General features: G+C 40.1%; 1 protein-coding gene across 1 annotated transcript; it reads right to left on the reverse strand.

Annotated features, from left to right (window-relative positions):
• Positions 1 to 823: 823 nt before the first annotated feature.
• On the reverse strand, positions 824 to 26,976 carry LOC139471646 (ventricular zone-expressed PH domain-containing protein homolog 1-like). Its single transcript, XM_071254056.1, has 15 exons — positions 26,891 to 26,976; positions 22,478 to 22,694; positions 20,568 to 20,712; positions 19,239 to 19,413; positions 17,208 to 17,371; positions 15,846 to 16,055; positions 14,469 to 14,683; positions 12,638 to 12,811; positions 9,517 to 9,634; positions 8,175 to 8,292; positions 6,967 to 7,103; positions 5,892 to 6,026; positions 3,744 to 3,893; positions 2,650 to 2,754; positions 824 to 1,543 (listed from the first exon to the last, which is right to left on the reverse strand). Exons 2-15 carry the CDS (start codon positions 22,684 to 22,686, stop codon positions 1,313 to 1,315), a joined length of 2,286 nt encoding a protein of 761 aa, XP_071110157.1. The 5' UTR covers positions 22,687 to 22,694; positions 26,891 to 26,976; the 3' UTR covers positions 824 to 1,312.
• Between the last annotated feature and the right edge of the window lie 218 nt (positions 26,977 to 27,194).

The following is a 27,194-nucleotide window of genomic DNA, read 5'->3' on the forward strand; positions in this document are numbered from 1 at the left end:
ATTTAAAAAATATTGTCCGGACATTCTTAAATTTTGACCGGACCGGATTATTTTTGCAACAGGTGAGACACGTGGATAGGTAATTTGCAAATGTACTGTACATGACGACCATCTTTGCTGTTCCCAGAGGGGTTGTCAAAAACATGTGAGTCTGTGTTGCAATACATGTGTTGCCCCGACAATGGAAGGTCGGAGGTTGAATCCCCTGCCATGTCATACCGAAAGGACATTAAAAGATGTTACTTGTTGTTACCCTGCCTGGTGCATGGCATTAAGCAGATAACACAAGGCATGGTTGGCTCGGAGTCAGTGTAATGTGTCTGAGTGGAGGAGTATCCATGTTAAACAAGGTATCTCAGTGGGCAGGCACTATATAGCCGGCATTAGTCTGGAATAATACAAGCAGCCATTCTCACACATGTATGAACGTTGCTATATCAGTGCAATAATCATGAATATGTTGCTAACCTCCATTTCACCAAATCCCATTTCACCTAACCTCACCTCACCTGTGCCGCCATATTTGTATGGAGAGCAGTGTCATGCTCTCAGACGTCATCGTGTACCCTGTTTAGAATATTCAAACTATTGATTTCAGCACCAGATCTCTTCAAACAAGATAACAAGAGCCATCACCAGCCTCACAATACGATGAGACTGATCTGTTTAACATCTGTAAGAATTGATTTCTCAATGTGTTTTGAGAAAGAAAAACCTGTGGCATTTTAAGATTGTCCTAGACCCTGTTTCACAAAGCAATCATACCACTGTGATGCAGGACCCATTTCACAAACCTATTGACATGCTACAAATGTCGAATCGACATAATGGTATAGAATGTAGTTCTAGTGCAATGGCTGTTGTAAGTCTATGTTAAAGTATAGTAGTAAAAATAGTTGTAAGTCTATGTAACATACAGGAGTAAAGATTGTCGTAAGTCTATGTAAAATATAGGAGTAAAGATTGTCGTAAGTCTATAAAAATATAGGAGTAAAGACTGTCGTAAGTCTATATAAAATATAGGAGTAAAGATTGTCGTAAGTCTATGTAAAATATAGGAGTAAAGATTGTCGTAAGTCTATAAAAATATAGGAGTAAAGACTGTCGTAAGTCTATGTTAAAGTATAGGAGTAAAGATAGTCCTAGCACTTTGTGAAACGGGTCCCAGCTGTTTACAAAAGCAGTGGTCTTATGACAGTGTCAGAGTGAACTACATCATAGATCACAGGCAGGAAGTGTGTACATCTTGGGGCATAATGGTGACAAGATTCAAGGGTTGTTGCTCATCTTCATATGTTGGACCACGGCCCTCCTACAGCTTGGTGTCGCTCATCACAGAACGTGGTCGGATGTCCTTGTTCTGTGTCCTGGCCACTGCGATGTGGAGACACTGCACCCACTGTTCCACGTTCTGCTGGCCTTTGGCCTTGAACACATAAGTCTGATCTGCTGTGAAGATCTCAAATGCACGAGGAATATCCCGGATTCCCTTCCGGACTGCTTTCACACTCTGAATCTTGCTGACTGGTAACATTTCTTTACACTGAAAGAAAATGAACACAAAAAAGTGAAAAAAACTATTTCATTACACTGAAAACTTGAAATCTGCATCAATGCCAAAAAGACTCTGATTTGACCTTTGACATCAATCCCCTAAACCAATCCAAAAGACTCAACACGCCTTCGACGTCTTTGAGGGCCACATCACAAAGTTAATGACAAGTGAAAACTCTGTCAGACCAAAAACATCCTTCCATGATTGTTTTAATAGAACTGTTACTATGCAAAGTCATGGTAGAGGCTGACGCCCTGATCTCGTGAGGATTATTCGCTCTTGGTGGATCAAGTTTGTTGATCTCATAAGCCTGAAGAATGACTGCATTAAAGAGTAATGCAGGATAAGTACAAAGTTCATTGATTACAGAAATCACTGAGCTCAGCAATATTCCAGCCAGATGACAGAGGTCTGTAAAGGATCGAAACTGGAACAGACAATCCAGTGATTGCCATCATGAACATCAAACTACACATTTGGGATATGATGACATGCATCAACTAAGTCAGAGAGCCTAACCACCCTCCCGATCGCCTCATTCAACAAGCACAGGTTGCTGAAGATAAATTCTAAACCGGATCTTCATGGCGGCATTAACAAGTTAGACATGGCATCAAAATACAGACAGAAACATCCTACATATGTTCAGGCCCACTCCATACTCATTACAGACCATGTCTCGAACATCGATGCAAACAGAAATGGACAAAAATATTTTCCTTTTTCAAAAGCATGAATGAGAATAAATTGAGAAACACACAATGTTACGGATCCTCCATGCAAGTTCCATGCATGTTGTCCATTGTTTTCTGAGAAGATGTAAAGACAGTGCCATGGTTCTGTAGCTCACCTGGATATGTAATCAACAGTCAGCCACTTCACAAAAGTTGCTGTCAACATTGCTTTTCAAATATTCCCAGTATAATACTTCTAACAATACTGAGGCTAAAAATATCAACAAAAACACATGTAACTAAATTTCCAAAATTTTTCCAAGTCGGCAAAAATGAATGCTCTATCTTGGAGCATTGCAATGACCAACAGTTAAATTTACTTGACACAAAGTATACTCTGGGCCTGTGGGTGTTACTGACCGAATCACTCTTGCTGTAGGTGAAGTTGCCCCCAGAGAGGGTGAAGTAGCGCGTCTTCCAGCGTTTCAGGAACTTCCAGCGGCCCTTCTTCTCCTTCAGCTGGCCCTGACAAAGTATTCAGAAGACAATAAATTATCTACAAGGAGACCTGGGTTCACATTCTTTGTCTTTGAACTTGAATTGAATTTGAACTTCACTGTCTAGCCCACTAACACAGAAGTGGGCACACAGCACTGAGCTTTGATAAGGCACTCTATATCTCTGGCAATAGGCTGATTGATATTAGTGTTAGGCTAAAAAAGAAATTGGTTCTCGGGTTGGATTTCAGAACAATGGTGCGGGCTGGCGGTTTTCTGGGGTAGTGATGGTGTTCAGTCGACCTGGTAGAGTGCAGCCCTATATAAATGTAATCCTTGATGAGTAAAATCCTGAGAAATGTTCTTTTCTTCTAATTTGAATCAACTAGTGGTGGTCACTATGGTTGTACCAAGCATTGACACTGTTATGAATACCAGAACTCAACTTCTTGGAATCTTCATGTTTTCCAATGAATTAAATCAAAAGCAGACACAAAAATCTTCCATGTCTACTGACCAGTTAACCAGCCTTATGTGCTTAAAACAGCTGATGCATATGTTTTCATAATTATCTTTGCCTCATTTTTATAATATCAAGTGATTTAGAATTAATTTTCTTTACACAATTCTACAATCTCGCAATAAACAATGATAATAAAACATGTGATCATCAAAACATTGAAACAGTAAATTGACATAAACAAATGGGTACTCTGGAATGTTTGACTACAATATTTTCTTCTGTACAGTGCATTTTCCCCCCCCAAAAAACCAGCTGTGTAGAGGACAAAGGAATTAGCCAAATGGTACTATTTTTTTTGTTTCATATTTTCTCAGTGAATTCAACCATTTCTTGTCATATGCTTATCAACATTTGTAGACTTTTAAAAATTGAAATGGATGTCCGTTGTTTAACGCCACACTCCGTCATATATCAGCTGTATGAGCGTGGTCAGTAAATAGTGAAGTGATTGATATTATGAACAATCTCTGGGTAGGAGAGCGAACATGACTCACCGCTATGACAGGCAGGCCATCCTGTAGCAAGCCGGACACTTTCTCTGGGTGGTTGCACATGAAGCATGCCCAGTTCTCCTGTGTCACGCTCAACTCAAACACATCAAAGTAGCGCTCATCGTGGAGTTCATGTAGCAGCGTATCTTGATCCTACACAACAATGAAGAACAAAAGATTGTTCAAATCAGAATAACACATGATGGTTTGAGCAATGATCCAAGTTCACACAGTTCAAAGAAGCAATCTCATTAAGTGTGTGGCTGTTGCTGAATGCCTCATTCAGCTGTATTGAACTATATGATGGCGGCCTGTAAATAATCTAGTCTGGAGTTGACAATCCAGTGATTGATATTGTGAGCAACGATCCATGCCATCTGGGCACAATGACATGCAATCAACCAAGTCTCCAGTCTGACCCCCCGATCCATGAAGTCACGTCTTACTACCAGCATAGGTTGCTGGGCTTCAGTTCCAACCCAAAGTTACCACAGGGTTTCAATCTCAACAAGAGTTTGCCACTAATGTGGCTATATCCCCCGCCCCTGTTGCAGAATTTAGGACATGATTAAATCTAAACAAACCCTAACCTTTTTTAACCGAGGTGGAACTTGTCATGGAAATTGTAAAAAAAAGAAGAGTTTGGAACCTTAGTCCATCTTGTTGTCATGGAACCGTAAAAAATAAAAAAATTCTAAAATTTCTAAATAGCAAAAGGTAGCAGTTCAGCATGTACTTGACAGACCTGCAAAGTTTGACGGTTTATGAGTTCTGTTACGGAAACAAAACGTGACGAATGAACGTACAGACGGACGGACAGACTGATGTAAGGACTGACGGAGCCCGTTTCTATATCCCCCGCCAACTTTGTTGGGCGGGGGATAATAAGATAAGATGTTTTACTCCAATACAATACCTCTCGGAGTGAAGACCTGAGAACACCTCCATAGGTGATTGCATCAGGCAAAACCCTGACCGAAATTTGGCTGCTAAGTCTACATAAAGAATGAGTGGGTTCTTGTGACCATAAGATGCCCACTTTCTATAACAATTTGGTTTATGTCTTTACCATTTGACCCTGCCTGCCTGCCTGACCCTGGCTGGTAACTTTTCTGTCGGCTGCATGAGATTTTCCTCCACCTGTCTGACTGTCCGGCAGTTAATTTTAAGACTACTTATGTATTCAGTGTTATTATAACTCCTCATAGATTCTCAGTTAATCAAGATGCAATTTGTTTCATATTTCATGCAAATTGTTAATATTCATAATGTCTGAATGCGGGCTTGTAACTTTTAAGATGGGCAGGCAACATTAATGGATCTGTCTTGATGGGTTTTAAAATTATTTCAAACACTGACCATAATGAGATTAGGGTTCAATGTCACATCAGTACACATCAACTCATAATGAGATTAGGGTTCAATGTCACATCAGTACACATCAACTCATAGTGAGATTAGGGTTCAATGTCACATCAGTACACATCAACTCATAATGAGATTAGGGTTCAATGTCACATCAGTACACATCAACTCATAATGAGATTAGGGTTCAATGTCACATCACTACACATCAACTCATAATGAGATTAGGGTTCAATGTCACATCACTACACATCAACTCACAATGAGATTAGGGTTCAATGTCACATCAGTACACATCAACTCATAATGAGATTAGGGTTCAATGTCACATCACTACACATCAACTCATAATGAGATTAGGGTTCAATGTCACATCACTACACATCAACTCATAATGAGATTAGGGTTCAATGTCACATCAGTACACATCAACTCATAATGAGATTAGGGTTCAATGTCACATCAGTACACATCAACTCATAATGAGATTAGGGTTCAATGTCACATCAGTACACATCAACTCATAATGAGATTAGGGTTCAATGTCACATCACTACACATCAAATCATAATGAGATTAGGGTTCAATGTCACATCAGTACACATCAACTCATAATGCAGACAAACCAAGGACCTGATTTGGGCCAAATTTTGTATTTACCCAACCATGCTGTTCATTTAATCGGTGACCTCATGCATAATGATTGGGTTTTGATACCAAATTTATCAGAGCAGTTTATCTCATTGTTAACACCATCTTAGATACAAATGTTATTCTGTAGCTCACCTTCTGTGCAGGGAAGGTGGATGTCATGAGGGTCAGGAAGCTGCTGTTGCCCCGCTCCCCCTTCAGAGCATCCCAGCAGCGCTTCAGGCAGCTCACGTTGGTGTCTCGCTGACTCAGAGCTGAGGAGGACTGTGCCTGGAGAACATACACACGCAGGTACACAAGCTTGCAATGTGTAACGGCAAATCAAAATCTGCTTTGTAGTTAACCTATCACTGGTCAGTCTCTGTTGATATAAATATCAACCTGCACATGTCTCTGAAGGTAGGGCAGTTAATAGTGATAGTATCCTAGCTAACATGGTGTGGCATATTTGGAATCGAGAAACAATCCCTGTCGTTGGTGCATGATGACTTTCATTTGTTGAATAATGCTGTGCTTAGCAATATTCCAGCTATATGACAGCGGTCTGTAAATAATAGAGTCTGGACCAGACAATATAGTGACTGCCATTATGAGCATTGATCTATGCAATAGGCATACAAAGACATGCATCAACCAAGTCAGAGAGCCTATGCACCTGTTCGTGTTAAGCATGGGTTGCTAATTTTAACCCGGGGTAACACTGTGAGTGAGTTGGGTTAAAGCGTGTCAGTTGAACGTGGGAGGAAAGTCCGAAGTGATGCAGGTCTCAGACGTTTACCACTTTGGTGAAAGCCACGAGCACGGGTATGGTGCTGACAAACCTAGAAACATAATCAGGGCGAACCAGGATTTGAACCCACAACAATAGGTTTCTGGCGTGCCCAGGGGACGTAACTCTGCACAGAGAATCGTGGCGTCTTCGATGACTGGACCACCCGTGCCCCCGGTAACACTGTGAGTTAATAAGTTACAAAAGACTTATTTTCAAGGAAATATTCTTGTGTGACAATTGCATCAGTCAACAGAACTTCTAAGTTAACTTAAACTGCAAACCGAGTCAGTTGTGACCTGACAAGCAATTGACACCAATTTACCTCAAACATGATGAGATCATGACATACGAAAAGGATGTGTATTGATTTTTCGGACAGTCAGAGAGCAATATTCTTTAAGGAGCATTTATGAAACTGGATATATATATGAAGCTTACCTGTACAGATAAAAACATGAGGTGTATCCATGTTTTGGGTAGGCGTGTGTTGAGTGTGAAGTAGCTGTTGAAATACAGGCACTGCTCCGACTGACTACAACACTGAAAGTGGAGGCGCAGGTACCGCCGTCGGCCGTCTAGAAACATGAGATACAGCATGCAGTCAGTTGGCCCGAGACAGATGGCAATAGGGAATTCTCATATTAATGTCAACTTTCAATGCAACATTTTCATGATTATATCAATCTTCGAAAGGGCATTTTTATGATTTTATGAACTTTTGATTGGACATTCCCTAATGCCATTAGCAAATCTCAAAAATACATGTTTGATAACAATAAATTCATGTCCAAAATTGAACTGACCTAAAAGGTGATAAATTCACGGTCTGACTGTTGACTCTGAAAGTAGCAGCTGACTTATTATGTGTTACAAGCAGGTAATTCTACATCTACCCACTCTAACTCTAAAACAGAGGGAGTGGGTTTGGTTTGATGCCTCACTATTAGCATTACTATGCCTCAAAGTGAGATTGACCAATCAGAGAGCAGAACTACTGACCCCACATGAGCCCGTATACTGTCAGAAAAAATCAGAGATGGTTGTTACTGACCTAATATGCGACCGTATACCGTCATTAACAGCCATTTTGGATTTTCCACCAGGCACCTCACATATTTCACATGAAAATTTTGGTGCAGAAAATCATTATTCGACACTGTTTTGTGTTTTAAAATAATTAATTGTGATGCTAACGCCTTGCAAAATATTCTTCTGCTAACCTAATATGACACCGTATACAGCCACTAAAAACACCATAACTAATAATATTCCAGCCATATGTGAAGTCAATTGGTACATTCAGCGTTAGAGATTGGCACTAGTCCTGTAGTCCTAACCAACCTGCCCAATAGTAAAGGTATCCTAAGGACTAGTAGAAATTGGCCCATTTTTAGGGTTTTGCTATATGTTATCATTATAAGGACTAGTGGACAAAAACTGTTAGTTTCTAACCCTGTACATATTATACCCACACTAGGATTAGAACTGAAACTTTGGCATTAATGTTTTAACTACCAGGCAATGCGACCGCCCTTTTTAAAAATAAAATCAATTGGACAGGTAAGCCCCTGTAATACAAATGTTATCTTATTTAATATAAAAAAAGCATGGGTGAAGTATATTGAATAACTTGAATAATTACTTACTGACAACACTGCACTTTGTTGGCAAGGGGATCCTGGCTTTGAGGCTGCTGATGAAGTTCTTGATTTTACTCAGATGTTTCTCACAGAAATGTTGCACGCCATCATGGGTAGGTTCAAACTGAAACAATGTGATCATCTTGCATCTTGTACACCAAGGGAAGTGTTCAGGCACTTGGAAAACATCAAGCTGGTACCCTGATATTACTAAACGCATAATTTAAGAGATAGATATAAGATACAAGAACAAATACTGACCAGGCCCCCCTTTCCACAAAGCGATCTTAGCACTAAGACGATCGTAACTACCATACTTTAACAGAGCTTCAGATAACTTTTAGAGCAATTGAGTTTTTACTCTAGGGTTTCTATTTTAATTGGGTTATTACATTTTTCATTGGGTAACCAAACATTTTTCACTGATCTATTCATAACTCTATTGGGTTTTTTCCCCAATAAGTGAACATTTTTATATTTAAAAAAATGAAACAATGTTTTAGATGTATATAACCATGATAACTGTTCCAAATATATAGGCTTCACTCGGAAAGTAAATTAGCTCATAATTGTGTTTCGGAAATTAGGTCCTTTGTACGCATGCTGAAAAAGCTTCATTGGGTATTTAGGCGTGCTGCTTTTATACATTTGAATTTTTCATTTAATGCATGCATTTCTGTATGCAAGTTAATTGAAAGTAATTGGGTTTGAAATATTTTGGGGGTATTTTACTCAAATACGCTGCTTATCTGTAGCTCTGCTTTAACAGAGACTTACAGCAGTTGTAGTGCTAAGATCGCTTTGTGGCCCCTGGGCTTTTATTATGATTTAGGTAGTTTCTAATAAATTACATATGCATTACAGTATCATGTTTTACTGATTATGACATTGAAGTTTGGCTCCTTTAATTTTCCCCTGGCTCCTTGTAAACAAATGTAAGGAGCCACTAGTTCATAAAGTAAAAAGCTAAACCTGGAGGCCTACAACATGAAATTAAAGTATTTAAATAAAAGCTGATAACAAACAAGGTTAGAAATGTAAATGTTCTGGAAATGATTGCAGTAAAGACTCAGACATCCCATGCAGGGTATTCAGAAAATCTGATTAAATTCAAACCTTATTTGGGTGTAAAATAACCACAAGACAAGGTGGCCATTATTATTCTCCATTCGGAACTTCCCATTTATGTTTGTTACTGCTTTGCTTACTTGTAATGAGAATTTAGAAATCTACATGATGATTGGCTGATATGGAATTTTTTTCAGATCTTGACATAGAGAGTATCAAATCTGGGACAGAGATCTGATTTGAAAGAGATTAGGTATGTAGAGAAAGACAAGACACTCACAGATTGGTTCTGTCCCGTCAATGTGGAGGCACTATTGGCGGAGAGTCTCTCTGATATAAGTGTTGACGTCGGACTCCCTGCTCGGTCACTCCCAACACCCATGTTGGAGCTGCTTGCCCTGGAAACGCAAGCAAATACATGTGTACTCATTCAGCACAACCAGTGAGGATTCTAGGTTAGAAATGGCCCCCAGCAACGTTAACCTTCCAGGTCATAAGAGGTGTCGAATGAAGTGGGTGGTCAGACATGGTGACTTGGTTAACAGCTTGTCAGCGTGGCCTGATGGTGAAGATTGTTGCTCCTAACATCAATCACTGGTTTGATCCACCGTCATATAACTGGACTATTGCTGAGAGGGGCGTTACACAAAAAACAAGCAAACAAGCATACAGGGTGTTTCCACAACAGACTGACAGACATAAAGATTCACTTCAAGGCCAACTCAGACATGTTTAAGAATTCATTGAAGTCACAGCACTACATTTATGTTACCCTGATCAATGTATCAGTGTGCACTGGAACTTCATCATCAGGTCCGAAGAGGGCAGGGGACACAACCTGGGAGGTTTACAGTCACATTATCTATTGAAAATTTAGAGATAAATACCCTGGACCCATTGCTGACATATTTTGTTTCAAGACGACCACAGCACACAGCCAACTGAAGGAATTTTAGCGGGAAACCATTGTGCCCCTACATGGTATACATGGACTCCATTATTCAATATTAATTTTTAAAGCTTGAATTAATCATATTTGCCATTTTGGAGTACCACAACTCAATTTGTACCTCTTAGCTATGGGTGTGGATTATCAATAATTTAGAGTGTTTTATTGTCACACAGAACTACCCTGCTGATAGCACAACATAATATCCTGATTATTCTGAAAACAACATAATGTTATGGCCTGTCCACATTAGAAAATCCAGACTCTGCATGTTGTGATCAGACTTCAAAACTGTTTCACTTCTGCATCTCTAACAGCTTTTTTATATAGCAGACTGACATCTACCATTTCCGATTCCATACGCAGATCCAGGGTGCACACACACCTTTGTGAAGTATACTAACCACGTTGAATATAAAATTCTTAAACGTGCAACTAGACGTCAGGGTATGAGAGATACCCATTTGTACGACTGAAAACAGACTAAAACACATATTTTAACTAAATCATTTCCTCACTCATGCAAATTGTTTCCCGAATTATGAGCTAGCATCCCCACCCCTTTCCCCAAAAGCTGTGCATGCCTCCATTTCATAAAAAACTGTTTTTGGCTTGCCATTCCCTAGTACTTTGCATATGAAACTGGGAATCACTGCACATGTTTTTGAAAGTCATGAGCACAACTTTGTTAGTAGTGTTAGTAAAATCTAAATATTTTGTACATTTGTATACTTATCCTGCATTACAATATTTATAACTTTTAGTCAACAACATCTTTAAAACAAGACATAGCTTCTGACAATCTTATCATCACAACCTTTTCATGTACAGTCAACTACGGTTATAACGAACTCAAAGGGACTTCTAATTTTAGTTTGTTATAACCGTAGTTCGTTATAAGCATATATACAGCATAACTACTGCAAATAGTCGGGACCAAAAAGTAAGTTCGTTATATCCGTCAGTTCGTTATAAGCGTGTTCGTTATAACTCTAGTTTACTGTATAGAAATGCATGCAAGTCATAGTCACTTTATGTACGTTCTACTGCTGGGGACATCATAACAAAACAATAAACAATTTCTGTATCAATCCCTTGGATGTGTATGTAGCAAGTCGTACTGAGTAACACAAATCTAATCTCATGAAAAAAGATAATTAATTTTGATACGATAACTCTGTGTGTGAAGATATGAAGACACCCAAGGTCACATCAGACGAACCTTCTGATCAGCTAATCGGCATTGAAACTTATGAATTCTCGATTCAAAAGAGCAAAACATTCATACCAGCACATCTGATTTCTGTATCTTGAAAACAAAGTTAATCAGCCTGTTCCGAATGTAAATGATAAAATCTGCACTATTATTTGGTTGTGGCTATGTTATACACACCTTCCCGAAGCTAGGGCGTTAAATGACTGAAAAAGTCCAGTTTCCACCCTTGTCGAATTAGGCTAGAATTTCGAAGTTGCATTTTGCCTGGACTATGCATAGTCCAATCAAAATCATGTAATGAACTACCGGTTCGTAAACAACATGGATTTCAACGTGCAGATTTTGGTCGACCGAAGGATATGCAAAACAATTGGGCGTCGAGAGATATTTTGCAAATCTTTTCATGTTTTTAATTAAGGTGATCAAGTGATTTGATGCACTTCACAAGGTAAGACCCATTTTACTACAATATAGATCTTGATTATCGATCAGATCGTCTTGACTGGGTGTCGCCATTTTGTTTGAAGCAAAAGCAAGTGAAGTGAAAGATGGAATCTGATTGGTCAATTTGAGGGACATAGAAGGGACATAACTTATAATAGCCACTGGTGGCACTAACTCGAGGCTGAAATTTTTTGCTTAGTTTGGCAAGGGTGGAAACTGTACTTTTATAGTCAGTTAACGCCCTTGCCACGGGAAGATGTGTTATACACCCAGTTGTTTCAGAAAGCTTGGCATCTACACCTAAAAGGGAGTACCAATGATGGAATATGTGTGTTCTGAGTAAGTTTTCTTTTGTAAAAACCAAAATTTCCAAATTCAAAATTGTAAAGAAATGAAGCCAAATCTTTTTAGTAAGCTGACATCTAATTGGCTCGCACATACTTCATTTCCATGGGCCAGTCAAAGTTAGCTCAGGGTTCACCTGATGTGACCTACTATGGAGCTGTTGTCAGATCTTCATGAAGAGAGAAATCATATCATAAATCATAAAAATCACTAGATGATCTGATTTTCATGATTGCATCAAATATCATTGACATGACTCATTCATAGTACGTTATGAGTAATTTCGATGACAGGCAGACAAATTTATTCGGTACTTCAGGCCACCGGCCCATAATACAATTGAAATATACTGTATATATATTTGCATGACAATAATTTCGATGACAATGGCACCAACTATGCAGGATTTCTGCATGATGTGAAACCCTTCATGATCTTGCTACTCACCTGGAAGACTTTGCCAACGATTGCTGACTCGCCATATTGCTTGATGGCAGCGTAGTTGTCTTGACAGACACTGTGCCACTAGGATGGGTTGCATTCGGTGGGTTGCCCACGGTGATGATAGTGATGGTTCCTTCTGTCTGGCTGGACACTGATTTCATCTCCTTCTCACCATCACTGAAGTAAGAAGGGGAAATAACTCTCATTTCATGTAACAAAGGGAGATGACTCAATTACCGAAGCTGATGAAGGGACACAATTGGGATACAATGACATGCATCAACCAAGTCAGTGAGCCGATCCCCTTAGTCGCCTTTTACAACAAGCATAGTCACCTGTTACGGCAAGCATGGGTTGCTGAAGACCTATTCTACCCCGGACAGTGAGTGAGTGAGTTGGGTTTAATGCTACTTTTAACAGTATTCCAATCATATCACTGTGTGTCAGCTTAATGTGGGAGGAAAGCCTAAAGCGACACAGGTCTCAGACAGTAACCACTTTCGTGAAACCAACAAGCACAGGTATGGTGCTGACAAACCTAGAACCATAATTGGGACGAACCGGGATTGGAACCCACAATCATAGGTTTCTGGCGTGCCCAAGGGACACAACTCTGCACATTGATTTGCAGTGCCTCAGACGACTGGGCCACCCATGCCCCACACTGTTCAGCCAACTTTTCCTCAATGAAGACAATAATAAACAACACATTGCCGCATTTCCTGAATGGTATGATGCCAACTGTTTAAATTAAAAAACTGCCATTTTTACAAATACTTAAGTTGTTTGTAATAAGTACCAATCACAACTACACTTTTTAAGAAAGCTGAGAACTTTCAATGTTGACTGTTCTGTTATGTGATTGTTACATAAAAGTTGTAGTCAGTCTGTCTTAATCTTCTGTATGGTATCAACCCCTCTCAATCAAGAAGAAAATCATTATTTTAGGAGGCGAAGTTTCAGGATGTATTAGATGAGCTGTGTAAGTTTCTAGCTTAGCTGGTAGGGGTGTCACGATAAATCTAAATATTGATATATTGCTATTGGTAAGCACTTAAGGTCAATAAATCGATTATTAAATCAGTTTCCAATCAATAGTATCAATTTCAGTTAGGAATATCGATAGTTTCGATTGTATTTAACATATCATATGATTGAGTCAAATGCTGTTCAAATTTGTTTTTCTTTTGATCATGAGTGGAAGTAATTTACACATGGTAATGTGGAAGTTTCTTTTTCTTAGATTATTAGGGCAAAGAAAAAACAAATCAGTCATATCTCAAACTTTTTATTTGTTGTTATGGCTATCACATTTAAAGGAAACTTCAGTTCCAAGATTTAATTAACTCTAAAATCCATCTAAATTGATACACTGAAAACTATCGATATTTATCGAAATAGTTGCTTGCAATATCAACAGTTATCGCAATAGTTTCTTTCAATATCCAGAGTTATCGCAATTGTGATTTCCAGACCAATAGTCACCCCTATTAGCTGGTACAATTAAGATGATGCTTCTCACTTTTTATATCATTTTTATATGTTTTACCATCCAGACATTGTTTTCTTGTTCCTAACCTTAAATCCAAAAGACCAAAAATGTCTTATATTTCCAACAATCCAAACTTAATTTTGCAAATTATTTTAAAATTAATTTCAATTACACCAAGAAATGAAACGGAAGACGTGCAGCAAATCATGTACTGGGCCCCGTTCCACAAAGCGATCTAAGCGCTACGATTGTCATAAGTCGGTGTTAAAGAATGGGAGTTACGATTGACTTAGCGCTAAGATCACTTTGTGGAACGGGGCCCTGGAGATTAGGTACACCTACTATTTCTTGAGATCTTCTTTCATTTGTTGAACAAAGAGTCGAACTGCACTGGATCCACTGGATGCCAGCTTTCCCACTTCCTCCATGTTGTCCACCAACAGGGTGTTGTGATTCAGGCCAATACCTCGTATCTCCTGGAGGATTGTGGGTAATAGGGCTGGCTCTGTTGTCGTTAACCTACTCACCAGATAGTTCATCGACTTCTTAGCTTCCGTCTGGTCATGAAACAGAAGACCAGTGTCAGATTTCCTGTGGTTTATCATTAGATCTCTGCGACATATTATTGGCCATACTATTACAATGATAAAGGGCATTCCCAATCTAAGCAGATAACGACAGGACAACCCGGACCCGTGGTTACTCATGTGATATATTGTTTAATGACAAAACTCACTATAGCTAAGTGGTTACACTACAAGTCGCTAATGCTCGCATTACTTTCTGACCATGCACACATTCCTTTTGACTTGTATATGTTTGAGTAAAGATAAAGCTTCAGTCAACTTCATTGAACGTATGATCTGATTGTTCCATGCATGTATCTAAACAGTTTTAGCCAGGGCTGCGGTAAAACAATTACTAATCAGACATTTTGTTCCCAACTCCTGAGACCTACAGTGGGTACCCGGGTAGGGTCGGGTAATAGGGGGTCGGGTACCCGGGTATTGTTTACTGCTTGATACTCCCCACTACTGACCTGACTGACAGTGCCGATGACACCCATGATCTGGGCTATCTGTGGCACCAGTATTGTCTACTGCTTGAAACTCCCCACTACTGACTGGACTGATGGTGTCGATGGCACCCATGATCTGGGCAACCTGTGGCACCAGTATTGTTTACTGCTTGATATTCCCCACTACTGACCTGACTGACAGTGCCGATGACACCCATGATCTGGGCAACCTGTGGCACCAGTATTGTCTACTGCTTGATATTCCCCACTACTGACCTGACTGATGGTGTCGATGGGCCCAATGATCTGGGCAACCTGTGGCACCAGTATTGTCTACTGCTTGAAACTCCCCACTACTGACTGGACTGATGGTGTCGATGGCACCCTTGATCTGGGCAACCTGTGGCACCAGTATTGTTTACTGCTTGATATTCCCCACTACTGACCTGACTGATGGTGCCGATGGCACCCATGATCTGGGCAACCTGTGGCACCAGTATTGTTTACTGCTTGATATTCCCCACTACTGACTGGACTGATGGTGTCGATGGCACCCATGATCTGGGCAACCTGTGGCACCAGTATTGTTTACTGCTTGATATTCCCCACTACTGACCTGCCTGACAGTGCCGATGGCACCCATGATCTGGGCAACCTGTGGCACCAGTATTGTCTACTGCTTGATATTCCCCACTACTAACCTGACTGATGGTGCCAATGGCGCCCATGATCTGGGCAACCTGTGGCACCAGTATTGGCTGCTGATCTGCAACTTCCTCCAGCTTTGCACGATGCTCAACAAATGTTTTGGGTTTGTCAGTTGCCATGTCAACAAACATGATCATCACCACAGCTCCCAGCATGTTGCTAGGGAACAGCTCACAGAACTTGGGAACATGCTCCTCTAAAAGCTGAGAATGAACAGAATAAAAGAGAAAGCATGTTAAAGACAATATTTTGAAAACTAAGAAATGAATAATCTTTTTCGAACAAATTAATCTAACAAAATATTTCAACATTTAAGAATTGACTTTCACTTTGTGTGAGTTCCTTGGAGTGTGAACTTTCATAGAGTGAGGGCTAAACTGTATGAACGTCAGCAAAGGAATTCCCATGAAGGGTTTTCCTAGGAATGTATTGGAAAGTAGTCCCGGCACGGAGTGACACCTCACGCTGAACGTATGGACGTAATTGCCCAGCTTATGAACGTCAGTTTCTCAGTCATGTGACCAGCTTCTCGTCCAATGGAAAAGTCGTATATCGTGTAAACTTCAAATTAAAAAATTATATATTATTGACTTCCACAATCATGGACAGATGGAGAGGAGTGAGTATATACCAGATCAGAAATATTCCACAATGTGATGCAGGCATGAAAATATGTCATGACACAATCTGCATAAATACCATACGATCTATATACAATGCACACATATAATGCTGTATGTAAAATATGAATATTGTTTATTTGTTGTATGCACCCATCAATATGACAACAGAATATATATTGGATCACCAGGGCTCGAATAAGCAATATAAAACATGCACCAGTGCAAACTATTATTGAAAAATGCAACCTAATATTTAAATCTACAAGGCAAAGTGCATGTCTAAATCTTTCAAATTTGTGGCTAACCCTTACTTGTCCATACAAAATCGGTCTTTGAACAACACTCAGTACCCCTAAGCTTTATATAAAATACTACTTCAACAAAACCTGTTATGTGTTATTTGTCATATTTTTTGTTGTGGTTTGTTTTGTTGTTGTTGTTTGTTGTTTTTTTGTGGGGGGTGTTGACATCATCAAACAGTGGGTGCACATTCAACTCTCAGTCTGATAAATTTGTGCAACTTGGTTTTGTCTGGTGCAACTAGGGTTTTTTTTATGTCAAAATCACCTGGTTCCTGTTGAATCAAGTTCCATAATAACCCTGACAACAGACATGGTAACTCTATCAGCATACATATAAGTGTAGATATCATTAACGCAATAAAAGTCTGTAACCATGACAAGAAAGATATTTCAGTGTTGACACATGACATCCATTTGCTGCTGCATCTACCTGGGGTTTCTTCTTGGCAACGGAACCAAAGACCTGGATGAGGGAAACTTTCTCGGAGGAGTCACACTTGTCCAGCAAGGCTACCAGGTCATCTACATGGTCGTCCAACGGCGCCGGGTTCTGGGTGTAGATCTGTGGCATCACCTGACTCATCTGGTAGTTACCTGGACACCACAGAGGGCATGTGTCACACACAGGTCATGTATCACACACACAGGTCATGTATCACACACACAGGTCATGTATCCAGCACACAGGTCATGTATCACACACAGAGGGCATGTATAACACACAGGTCATGTATCACACACACAGGTCATGTATCACACACACAGGTCATGTATCACACACACAGGTCATGTATCACACACACAGGTCATGTATCACACACAGAGGTCATGTATAACACACAGGTCATGTATAACACACAGGTCATGTATCACACACAGAGGGCATGTATAACACACAGGTCATGTATCCCACACAGAGGTCATGTATAACACACTGAGGTCATGCATCACACACACAGGTCATGTATCACACAGGTCATGTATCACACACAGAGGTCATGTATCACACACAGAGGTCATGCATCACACACAGAGGTCATGTATCACACAGGTCTTGTATCACACAGGTCATGTATCACACACAGAGGTCATGTATCACACACAGAGGTCATGCATCACACACAGAGGTCATGTATCACACAGGTCATGTATCACACACAGAGGTCATGTATCACACACAGAGGTCATGCATCACACACAGAGGTCATGTATCACACAGGACATGTATCACACACACAGGGCATGTATTCCACACAGGTCATTTATCACACACACACATCATGTATCACACAGGTCATGTATCACACAAACAGCTCATGTATCACACACAGAGGTCATGTATTACACACACAGGTCATGTATTTCACACACAGGTCATATTTTACACACGCAGGTCATGTATCACACAGGTCATGTATCACACACACAGGTCATGTATTACACACAGGTGATGTATCACACACACAGGTCATGTATCACACACACACGGGTCAGGTATCAGACACAGGTCATGTATCACACACTGGTCATGTAATACACACAGGTGATGTATAACACACAGGTCATGTATCACACACACACAGGTCACATATCACACACACAGGTCACGTATCACACAAGCACGTGTCACGTATCACACACATAGGTCATGCATCACACACCACGCAGGACACTACAGCCACCTACCAAACAGGACACTACAGCCACCTACCCGACCGGACATTGCAGATATATACCCAACAGGACACTACAGCTACCTACCACGCAGCACACTACAGCTACCTACCCCAGAGGACACTACAGCTACCTACCCCAGAGGATACTACAGCTACCTACCTCAGAGGACACTACAGCTACCTACCCCACAGGAAGCTACAGCCACCTACCCCACAGGACACTACAGCTACCTACCTCACAGTACAGTACAGCTACCTACCCCATAGGACACTACAGCCACCTACCACGCAGGACACTACAGCTACCTTACCCACACGACACTACAGCCACCAACCTCACAGTACAGTACAGCGACCTACCCCACAGGACACTACAGCCACCTACCTCACAGGACACTACAGCTACCTACCTCACAGGACAGTACAGCCACCTACCCCACAGGAGACTATAGCTACCTACCTCACAGGACAGTACAGCCACCTACCCCATAGGGCACTACAGCCACCTACCCCACAGGAAGCTACAGCTACCTACCATGCAGGACACTACAGCCACCTACCCCACACGACAGTACAGCTACCTACCTCACAGGACACTACAGCTACCTACCTCACAGGACAGTACAGCCACCTACCCCACAGGAGACTATAGCTACCTACCTCACAGGACAGTACAGCTACCTACCTCACAGGACACTACAGCTACCTACCACGCAGGACACTTTAGCTACCTTCCCCACAGGACACTACAGCTACCTACCTCACAGGACAGTACAGCTACCTACCACGCAGGACACTAACTACGATGAGGGCCATGTGTTTGGCCAAGAGGTCAGCATTGTCGATGGTGGCAAGGGAGAGGTAACTGGACACGTTCCGTGAAAGGTCTTTATTCTCACAGTCCAGGAACTGCACCACTGCTGGGATAGCCAGCGTCATCACACACTCCTTGTTGTAGTGCTGCAAACAGAGACACCAATGGTCATCTTCAGAGTAGGACAGTGGTCACTAATCAAAGGTCACCAGATTAATGTTGGATGAAAACACAAAGGTCTCTGGATTAATTCCGGTTGATGTCAAAGACTTTCATCACTTTGCATTAAAAGCTATTTTAGAACTTCCAGGAAACAGTGCTGCAAACTGTGTTGTTGTCGTTGTCGTTCAGTTCATTTGCATAATTGTCTTAAATTTAGCATAATATATGACGTAATTATAATAAAATGGTGGCTGCCACAATCAAAATCAGGGTACATCAAACATTAGGTGTTTAAAACACAGTGTTTAAAACTAAGGGTGGTCCAAGGGTCCTAAAGATTTGCTCCCATAGACTTTCATTGGACTCTATTGTAAATTTGGGGTTGTTATCAGAACACATCAGTCACAAGTTTAACTTTGGGGTTGTTTTCAGAATGCATCAGACTCAATCATAAATTTGGGGTTGTTATCATAACATATTAGACTCAAGTGTAAATTTCCTTCTTTGATAGGCATTTAGAAGATAGAGTACTAAGTAAGGATTAGAATCTAATGATGAACAACTTCCTTATTACAATTAAGAGCGACGTTTCGGTGTAGGTTCTAACATCGTTATCAAGCAAGTGATAGACAGAGTGTGGTTGACAAGAATATTAAGTAGGAGGCAATGTTTACACAGTAGAGTAGATATTGTTATACTGGAGTAGAGAAGCCTGTTATGCATACACAAGGGTCGTGATGACAATCATCGGTGAAGTCAGTGACATAACCTAACCTAACCTAACCTAACCTAGCCTAGCCTAGCCTAGCCTAGCCTAGCCTAACCTAGCCTAGCCTAGCCTAGCCTAACCTAACCTAACCTAACCTAACCTCTAAACATGTTAACAGAACCTAACAATAAGGAAATTTGGGGTTGAACATCAGAACATGTCAATAATGTAATTGTTAATGGCACCTCAGGACAAGAAAATCAAAAGGATTTAGTAGTGCTGAATATGACAGTGTTTGAAGTTAAGGGGGTCCTGTGGTCTTTGAGATCCTCTGCTACAGAGATCCCGGAAATCTTTTAACATTAGGTTTATCACAAGGACCCTTGACTTCCATGCGTAACTACGACCACAGCACAGGACTATTCCTACCATGAAGAGACAACTCATGACGTCAGAGGCTATCTTGACGTGGGGTGGGTCTTCCTCCTTCTTGGCGGGGGTGAGGTTGTGTGTGTGGCACATCTCCAGGAGTCGCACCAGGGACTTGACATGCTTCTCTATACTAGACGTCTCCCTGTTTTGACAGGAGGTGCAAATGAGTCAGTGATGTTTATTGCATCTTTGAAATGTTTTCAGTCATATGACCACGATCACAGCATGTAGCTTAATTGTGTTAATGTTGCAGAAAATGAGTGAGTGAGTTGGTTTTTACACCACTTTTCAGTTATCAGTCAGGGTGGCCTCTTTTGGATGCGGATTTTCAATTCCTACTCCAGGAAAAAATTGTTTGTGTGCGTGGGCAAAGTCACTGAAGCACGTGTAAAAGGACTTGAATATCATGTACTGGTGTCACTTCACCGTCAACACTCGGTTGATTCCTGGAACTCCATTTCCACAAGGAGACTCGTTTAGGTGGCCGCAGCCCGTGCGTTTAGTGGCTAAATGCGGATACATGAGAAGCAGATGTGTGTGTACTTGAATGTGGGTGATTTAAAACAGACGTGTTACGTCAGGATTGTTTTTTTGAAAATTATTTTTATGTATATATGGTTATATCACGACATGTCAGCTTAATATGGAAGGAAAGCCCAAAGTGATGCAGGTATCAGACGTTTACTACACTGGTGAAACCAACGAGCAAATATATGGAACTGACAAACCTTGAACCTGAATTAGTTGTCATTTTAATACAGTTACAAAAGATGGGATATAGATGGACACAAACATATGACATAGAGGACACTCTGAATGTTATGCTACTTATAGCCAACAGGTAAATACCAGAAAATCAGTTGAACAGTTTCTGTTTTTAATCACATGTTTTTACACCATCATAGCTTGTAATGTAATGTGCTGAATGTATTGTGATACAAGGGTTCCAAATCAATCTACAGTAAACTATGTTTATTACGAACATGCTTATACCGAACTGACGGATATAACGAACTGTTTTGGGGTCCCGTCCATTTCCTGCAAAAAGGCTGTATATGTGACTATAATGAACTATGGTTATAACAAACTAAAACAAGGGCAAAAGTGAGCGTGGCTCACTAATACCCCCGACCCACCTAGTGTGTCAGTAGTTTCAAATTAAATAATGGATGGGGTCAGGGTTTGAAAAATTCATAAAAAAATGACTGCACCACTCCATATTACACAGATTACATGTACTAAGTTTGAGATGAATCCACTGAATAGTTTAAGAGAAATCGCGAAGACAAAGATTTCTGACTGACGGACGGAACCTTGGTATAACTATTAATGGTCCCTTTTTGTTCGTTATAACCGTAGTTTACTGTATTGTATCAAGGGCCTTGTTTTGGGTTATAATACTTTATCGCTGTATTGCTACACACAGCCAACACATTGGAGTCTGTTTCATCATGCTAATCCCCCTTTCACAAACACCACCAATATCACGAACCACTCCGAATCGGAAACTTTCGAAATTCGTGATGATTTGGTCAATAATGCAAACTTTCATGCCTAATTGGGTTGAAAAATATGACGAGTGCCAGGAATGGGTTAAGAAACATGAACGAATTACAAGATCCATGACCAGATCATGCACTTGTATTTGACTCAGGACATTCATGGCTGTTTCGGGATGTTTTCAGGTTGCGGACAAGAAATGTACAGCCATGAAATTGCAATTCGTGGACTCACCGATTTGACGAACTCCCACGAACTGTACAAATATTTGGGAATCAAATAAGATTCATTTAAGAACTTCAAGACATGATTGATGTTGATGAACATTTTATGAACATGAAAAATTGCCTATTGGGGATGATTCGGGATATTCATGGTCGTAGTGAAATGAGGGCATCCTTGCCTACCTGATGGCTGTCGTGATCCTGGTGATGCAGATCTCCACCACGCTCTGATCGTTATCGTTGCTGTCATAGTCGGCAGTATCAGCAATGTCATGTATGCGGTCGATGATGTCCGAGAGGTCGGCTTCTATGTCCTTATCCTCCAAGGAGAACAGCTCCCCTGCTTTAGACAGATCCTTCTGGTTAAGGACTTCGGCAAAAAGCTTGTGCATTTTGCCATCTGAAGCAAAAAGAAGTTTTAAATTTTTTATTTGTTTGACCAAAGTCAAGAAAGAAAATCCAGAAATTTCAATTTGCAATGAAATCTATTGAGAGTCCCTGCTAATCCTGAGTGTTGTGTGGGGAGCACAAGTACCGTATTTTCTTGAGTATAGTGCGCACTTTTTTCCCAAAAACACAGCTGTGTAGAAAGGGGTGCGCATTATACACGAATATATGTTTGTAACTTATTTCATTAATTTTATTCAAAATTCCCTTTAATATTGTTTTAATTAATTTCGGCGAAATCGTGTATAAAGCGATCGGAAGATCGCACAACTCACCGTTATTAACAGCAACCACTGTCAGATTACCGCTATTGACGCCTTGAAACGAACTTTAGTTGACAGAGAATGGATACATATATCATAAATGCCATACTTTGATTCGTTAAAAGTCATATTTGTTTTTGTTGGACGATTCTGAACATTCCAGGGGACTATTTCCAGCCTAACTGTAGATACTGTCAGAGTCCACATTTCGTTCCACGATTCAAACTAATGTTTATCACACAACACGGCACGCTGTCCTTACACCATGGCCTCCATGCTGTAGCAGTGGAAAACCCCGTTAGTAAACTTGTTGGAATTGTGAATTTGGCAGAGCCTAGGTCTTCTCTCATTAGTCTTAACAATGTTTAACCAGTAACCACCCCATTTTGTTTGACTGGCGTTTAACGCTGCATTCAGTGATATTCTAGCAATAAGACAGCAGTCTGTAAATAATTATCTCAACTCTGGCCTCAAAGTTGCAGCTACTTTGGTCGCCATGGCATTGACATTTCCACTTGGCAACCAATATCATTTAAGTAGTCGCCACTTGGCTACTTGGCAAAATCACCCCGCATAATATTAGAGACAGAATTACAATACATTAATAAATACTGATTGACTGAACTCAAATTTCATAATATGAGTAAATGAGTGAGTGAGTATGTTTTTACGCCGCTTTTAACAATATTCTAGCAATATCACAGCGGGGACACCAGATATGGGCTTCACACATTGTAGCCATGTCAGGAATCGAACCGTGGTCTTCGGCGTGACAAGCTAATACTTTAACCACCAGGCTACCCGTTTGCCCTTTCATAATATGGTGTGTGAGGTAAAAAACTAATTGATAATCTTGTCAAGTATTTACAACAACATAAATAACAACAAAGCGTGTTACATCAAAGGTAGATATCAGTATTTGATATGCTTTAACAGTATTATACATTACTGACAACAATCTTAATGTTTTGCTCCTTAATTTTTCACATGACTTCTTGAAGTTCACAATAGCTCCCTGAAAACAATATTAGGAGCCAATGGCTCCTCGGGAAAAATGTATACTTTGAGGACGGTCAAACAGTCATTCCAGTGATTGACACTTGAGCAATGGACACGATAACATGCAATCAACCAAGTCACAGTCTGATCGTCCAATCCATCATGATCCATTTGGTCACCTCTTAAACCAAGCAATGAAGCAGAGGTGCTGGGAGTCTGTACCTGATATTCTTATCCGGAATCCCAAACAGCTATGTACACCACAACACAATACAGTACAGCAAGATAATTGGATCTAGCAGATCCAATAGAGCCCCTCAACTGGCTTACTTACAATATCAGGGTTCGAAGTTCACTGAAATAGTCTCTTTCTTTCTTTGTTGTATTACGCTGCACTCAGCAATATTCCATGCATATTTAATGCAGAATGCCTCTGGCATACTTTATGAACATATTCTGTGCTCAAAAGACCGCCATTTGTGACGATTAAGCTCCTTGTTACAATAAAAATTCTACCACTTACAACACAGACAATTGTCAAGGGAGGCTATTCATGTTTGGCTTCAAGATCAACAAAGATTGATTATGTATCGCTTCACTCGTTTACAACGGTAAATACATATGTTTTTTATTAAAAGGTGATGATAATAAATAAAATAACTGACAACGTGGCTATCGGCGGGGAAAAAAAATGGGAATATGATTACTTATTTTACATATTCTCATAAATTAGAGTCAGCAGGTCCGTAATCCGAAAAATATAAAAGGCCTGGCCTTAATTATAAAAATGTTGTTACCATGGTAAGCATGGTGAAATTAATCATTTATTACTGGTACTTAATGTAACCTTAACCCAGCACCTGAGAAAGGCATATTGTTTGAATTGTATTTCAAACTTGCTATGTCTGTACATGACAATATCTCCCTACATGTTATTAGTGTTAATGGGAAACAACACTTGAACTTTGAAAGTATTGAAATGTGGATCAGCTTTTTCTTTGCGGATTCAAAATTTGCCTTGTGTTCGGCGCCAAAGAATGAGAAGTCTCACATCATAACAAAGGATAAAGAATAAAGACCTGCAGCCAAACTGACATGTGTTTTTGTTGTTGATTAATGCATACAGGACTTAAAAGGGTGAAGCTAATGGTCAACATCATATTATGCGGAGTAAAACACTACATAGTATCCCTTTAAGGAATTCAGGTAAACGAACAGGTGATAACAAACTTGGTCAATATCAATGTGAAAGATTTGAGATCAATTATCACTAGGCATGATGACTTAAATTGTTATTTCTGTTCTGTTAGGCATGGTTATATACACAGATGCCACTGATCATGCTGATTGATATATCCCTGACATGCTGTACTTTCAGCGTAATGCTGCATATTTACTGTCATTAGCTGTCACCTCAACATTCCACATAAAAACACAACACATGTGTTTCCTTCAAGCCTGTACTACCTCGAATGCTCATACTGACAAAAACCCTGGTGTACCTCAGCCGATACAAAAAGTAGGACTCACAAATCAATGGAGCACTGCTGAAGTGCACTCTCAAACGCAGGAGTGGACATTATTGAATTATTTAGCACAGGTAATCTGAGTGATTCTAGCACTAATTATACTCGTAACATAGTCGTTAGTTCGGTTTGATTTGTTGTTTAACTCCGCACTCAGCAATATTCCAGCTGTATGACGGTGGTCTGTAAATAATCGAGTTTGGACCACACAATTCAGTGATGGACATCATAAGCATCGATCCACGCAATTAGGATATGATGACATGCATCAACCAGTCAGCGAGTCTAACCACCCGATGCCGTTAGTCGCCTCTTACGACAAGCATAGTCACCTTTTACGGCAAGCATGGGTTGCTGAAGACCTATTCTACCTCGTAGTCATTAACTGAGCATCAAGTGAATGATGACAATTAGAGGTGCCGGGTTTATACAATGAAACATGCATGACAAGTAGGGAGTAGTAATAGTTGAGTAGTAATATGCCTATGTTTTGAGTATATGAACTGAACTTCTTTGTTATGAAAGTAATATGTATACATATTTGCTGTATACTAAACATACATACATATTTACACACGCACACGAATTTGCAAGGTGAAAAGTTTTAGTAAGTATCATCCTTCAAATGCGATGATTCAAAGGGATTCCCCCTCGCTGTCAACAAGGTCCTCCCTTGTTTGTCTGAAGCCCAGTTTCTTGGGTCTTTGTCGCTAATTGGCATCTGCTTATTATGCGGGATAATTAGAATGGCGCCTGCTCGACGACTGAGAGTCTTGTTTCCCTTTAATAATATTGCACTACTTTCCATCCACCAAGTGGATACTCATAGAACTACACTATTATTACCGGTCAATGGATCAGTGAGCACTCGATTTTCATTCTCAGCTCCCTGGGGAGTATACAACCCAAGCTGCCTGTGATAATTGAAATAACCGAAACCAAAGATCCAAACAACTTAATAATTGAAAGCAATTTTCAATAATCCAACACAAAATTATTGTTTAGATGTTTTTATGCATATCATAGACATTCAGTTCAATGAGCTCACCGTGTCACCCTGTCCATCGATCTATAATTTCAAGACGTCTTTTTTCAATGAATGATCAGACGATAAATTGACTGTATATTGGGGCATTCAAAGTGCAAAACCTCTCATCAGCAAATTGCACCTAATTGTCTTAGAATAACAATTTCAAATATGGACCTAGCTTAGCAATGCAATGTTTGTTGACAATATTGACAATACAACTTCACAAGGCTCGCCTGTTGATTCACTGGCATCGGATTGTTGTGACAACTTCAAATCTGGCCATCTTAGATACCCAAGAAGTTATCTTTTTAAGATAATGATAACAACTTACTTGACGAACTTCTCACAAGAAAAACGTTGCGTTGATTCAAAGCATTTTGAAAAGTTTTCCCTAAAGTCCGATAGCGCGATCAAAATTGAACCGGAAGTAAATATAAGGGAGCAGTTATTATGCTGTATTGAAGTCGTCTTTTGATGATCTAATTTACAGGATCTAGTAAACAAGATAACAATGATAAGTAATTTCAGCTTCTGTAATCATTATTTCAGTAAAATTGTTTATTTGTTGATTGAAAAAAAGAAAGAATTATGTACAGATATGCCAGTACTTTATTCATTTCATATTGATGTGGAAT

Source organism: Haliotis cracherodii, unplaced genomic scaffold, assembly GCF_022045235.1.
Source record: "Haliotis cracherodii isolate W230 unplaced genomic scaffold, xgHalCrac1.p SCAF_23, whole genome shotgun sequence".
NCBI lineage: Eukaryota > Metazoa > Mollusca > Gastropoda > Lepetellida > Haliotidae > Haliotis > Haliotis cracherodii.

What these genes read in the sequence shown, in the direction of transcription:
- LOC139471646 (XM_071254056.1), bottom strand. Translation starts at nt 22,686, where the DNA reads ATGCACAAGCTTTTTGCCGAAGTCCTTAACCAGAAGGATCTGTCTAAA. An exon ending in CCATTGGCACCATCAGTCAG is followed by an intron (nt 14,684 to 15,845) that starts GTTAGTAGTGGG and finishes TTTCATGACCAG; the next exon opens with ACGGAAGCTAAGAAGTCGAT. An exon ending in TCATGTTTTTATCTGTACAG is followed by an intron (nt 6,027 to 6,966) that starts GTAAGCTTCATA and finishes TATGTTCTCCAG; the next exon opens with GCACAGTCCTCCTCAGCTCT.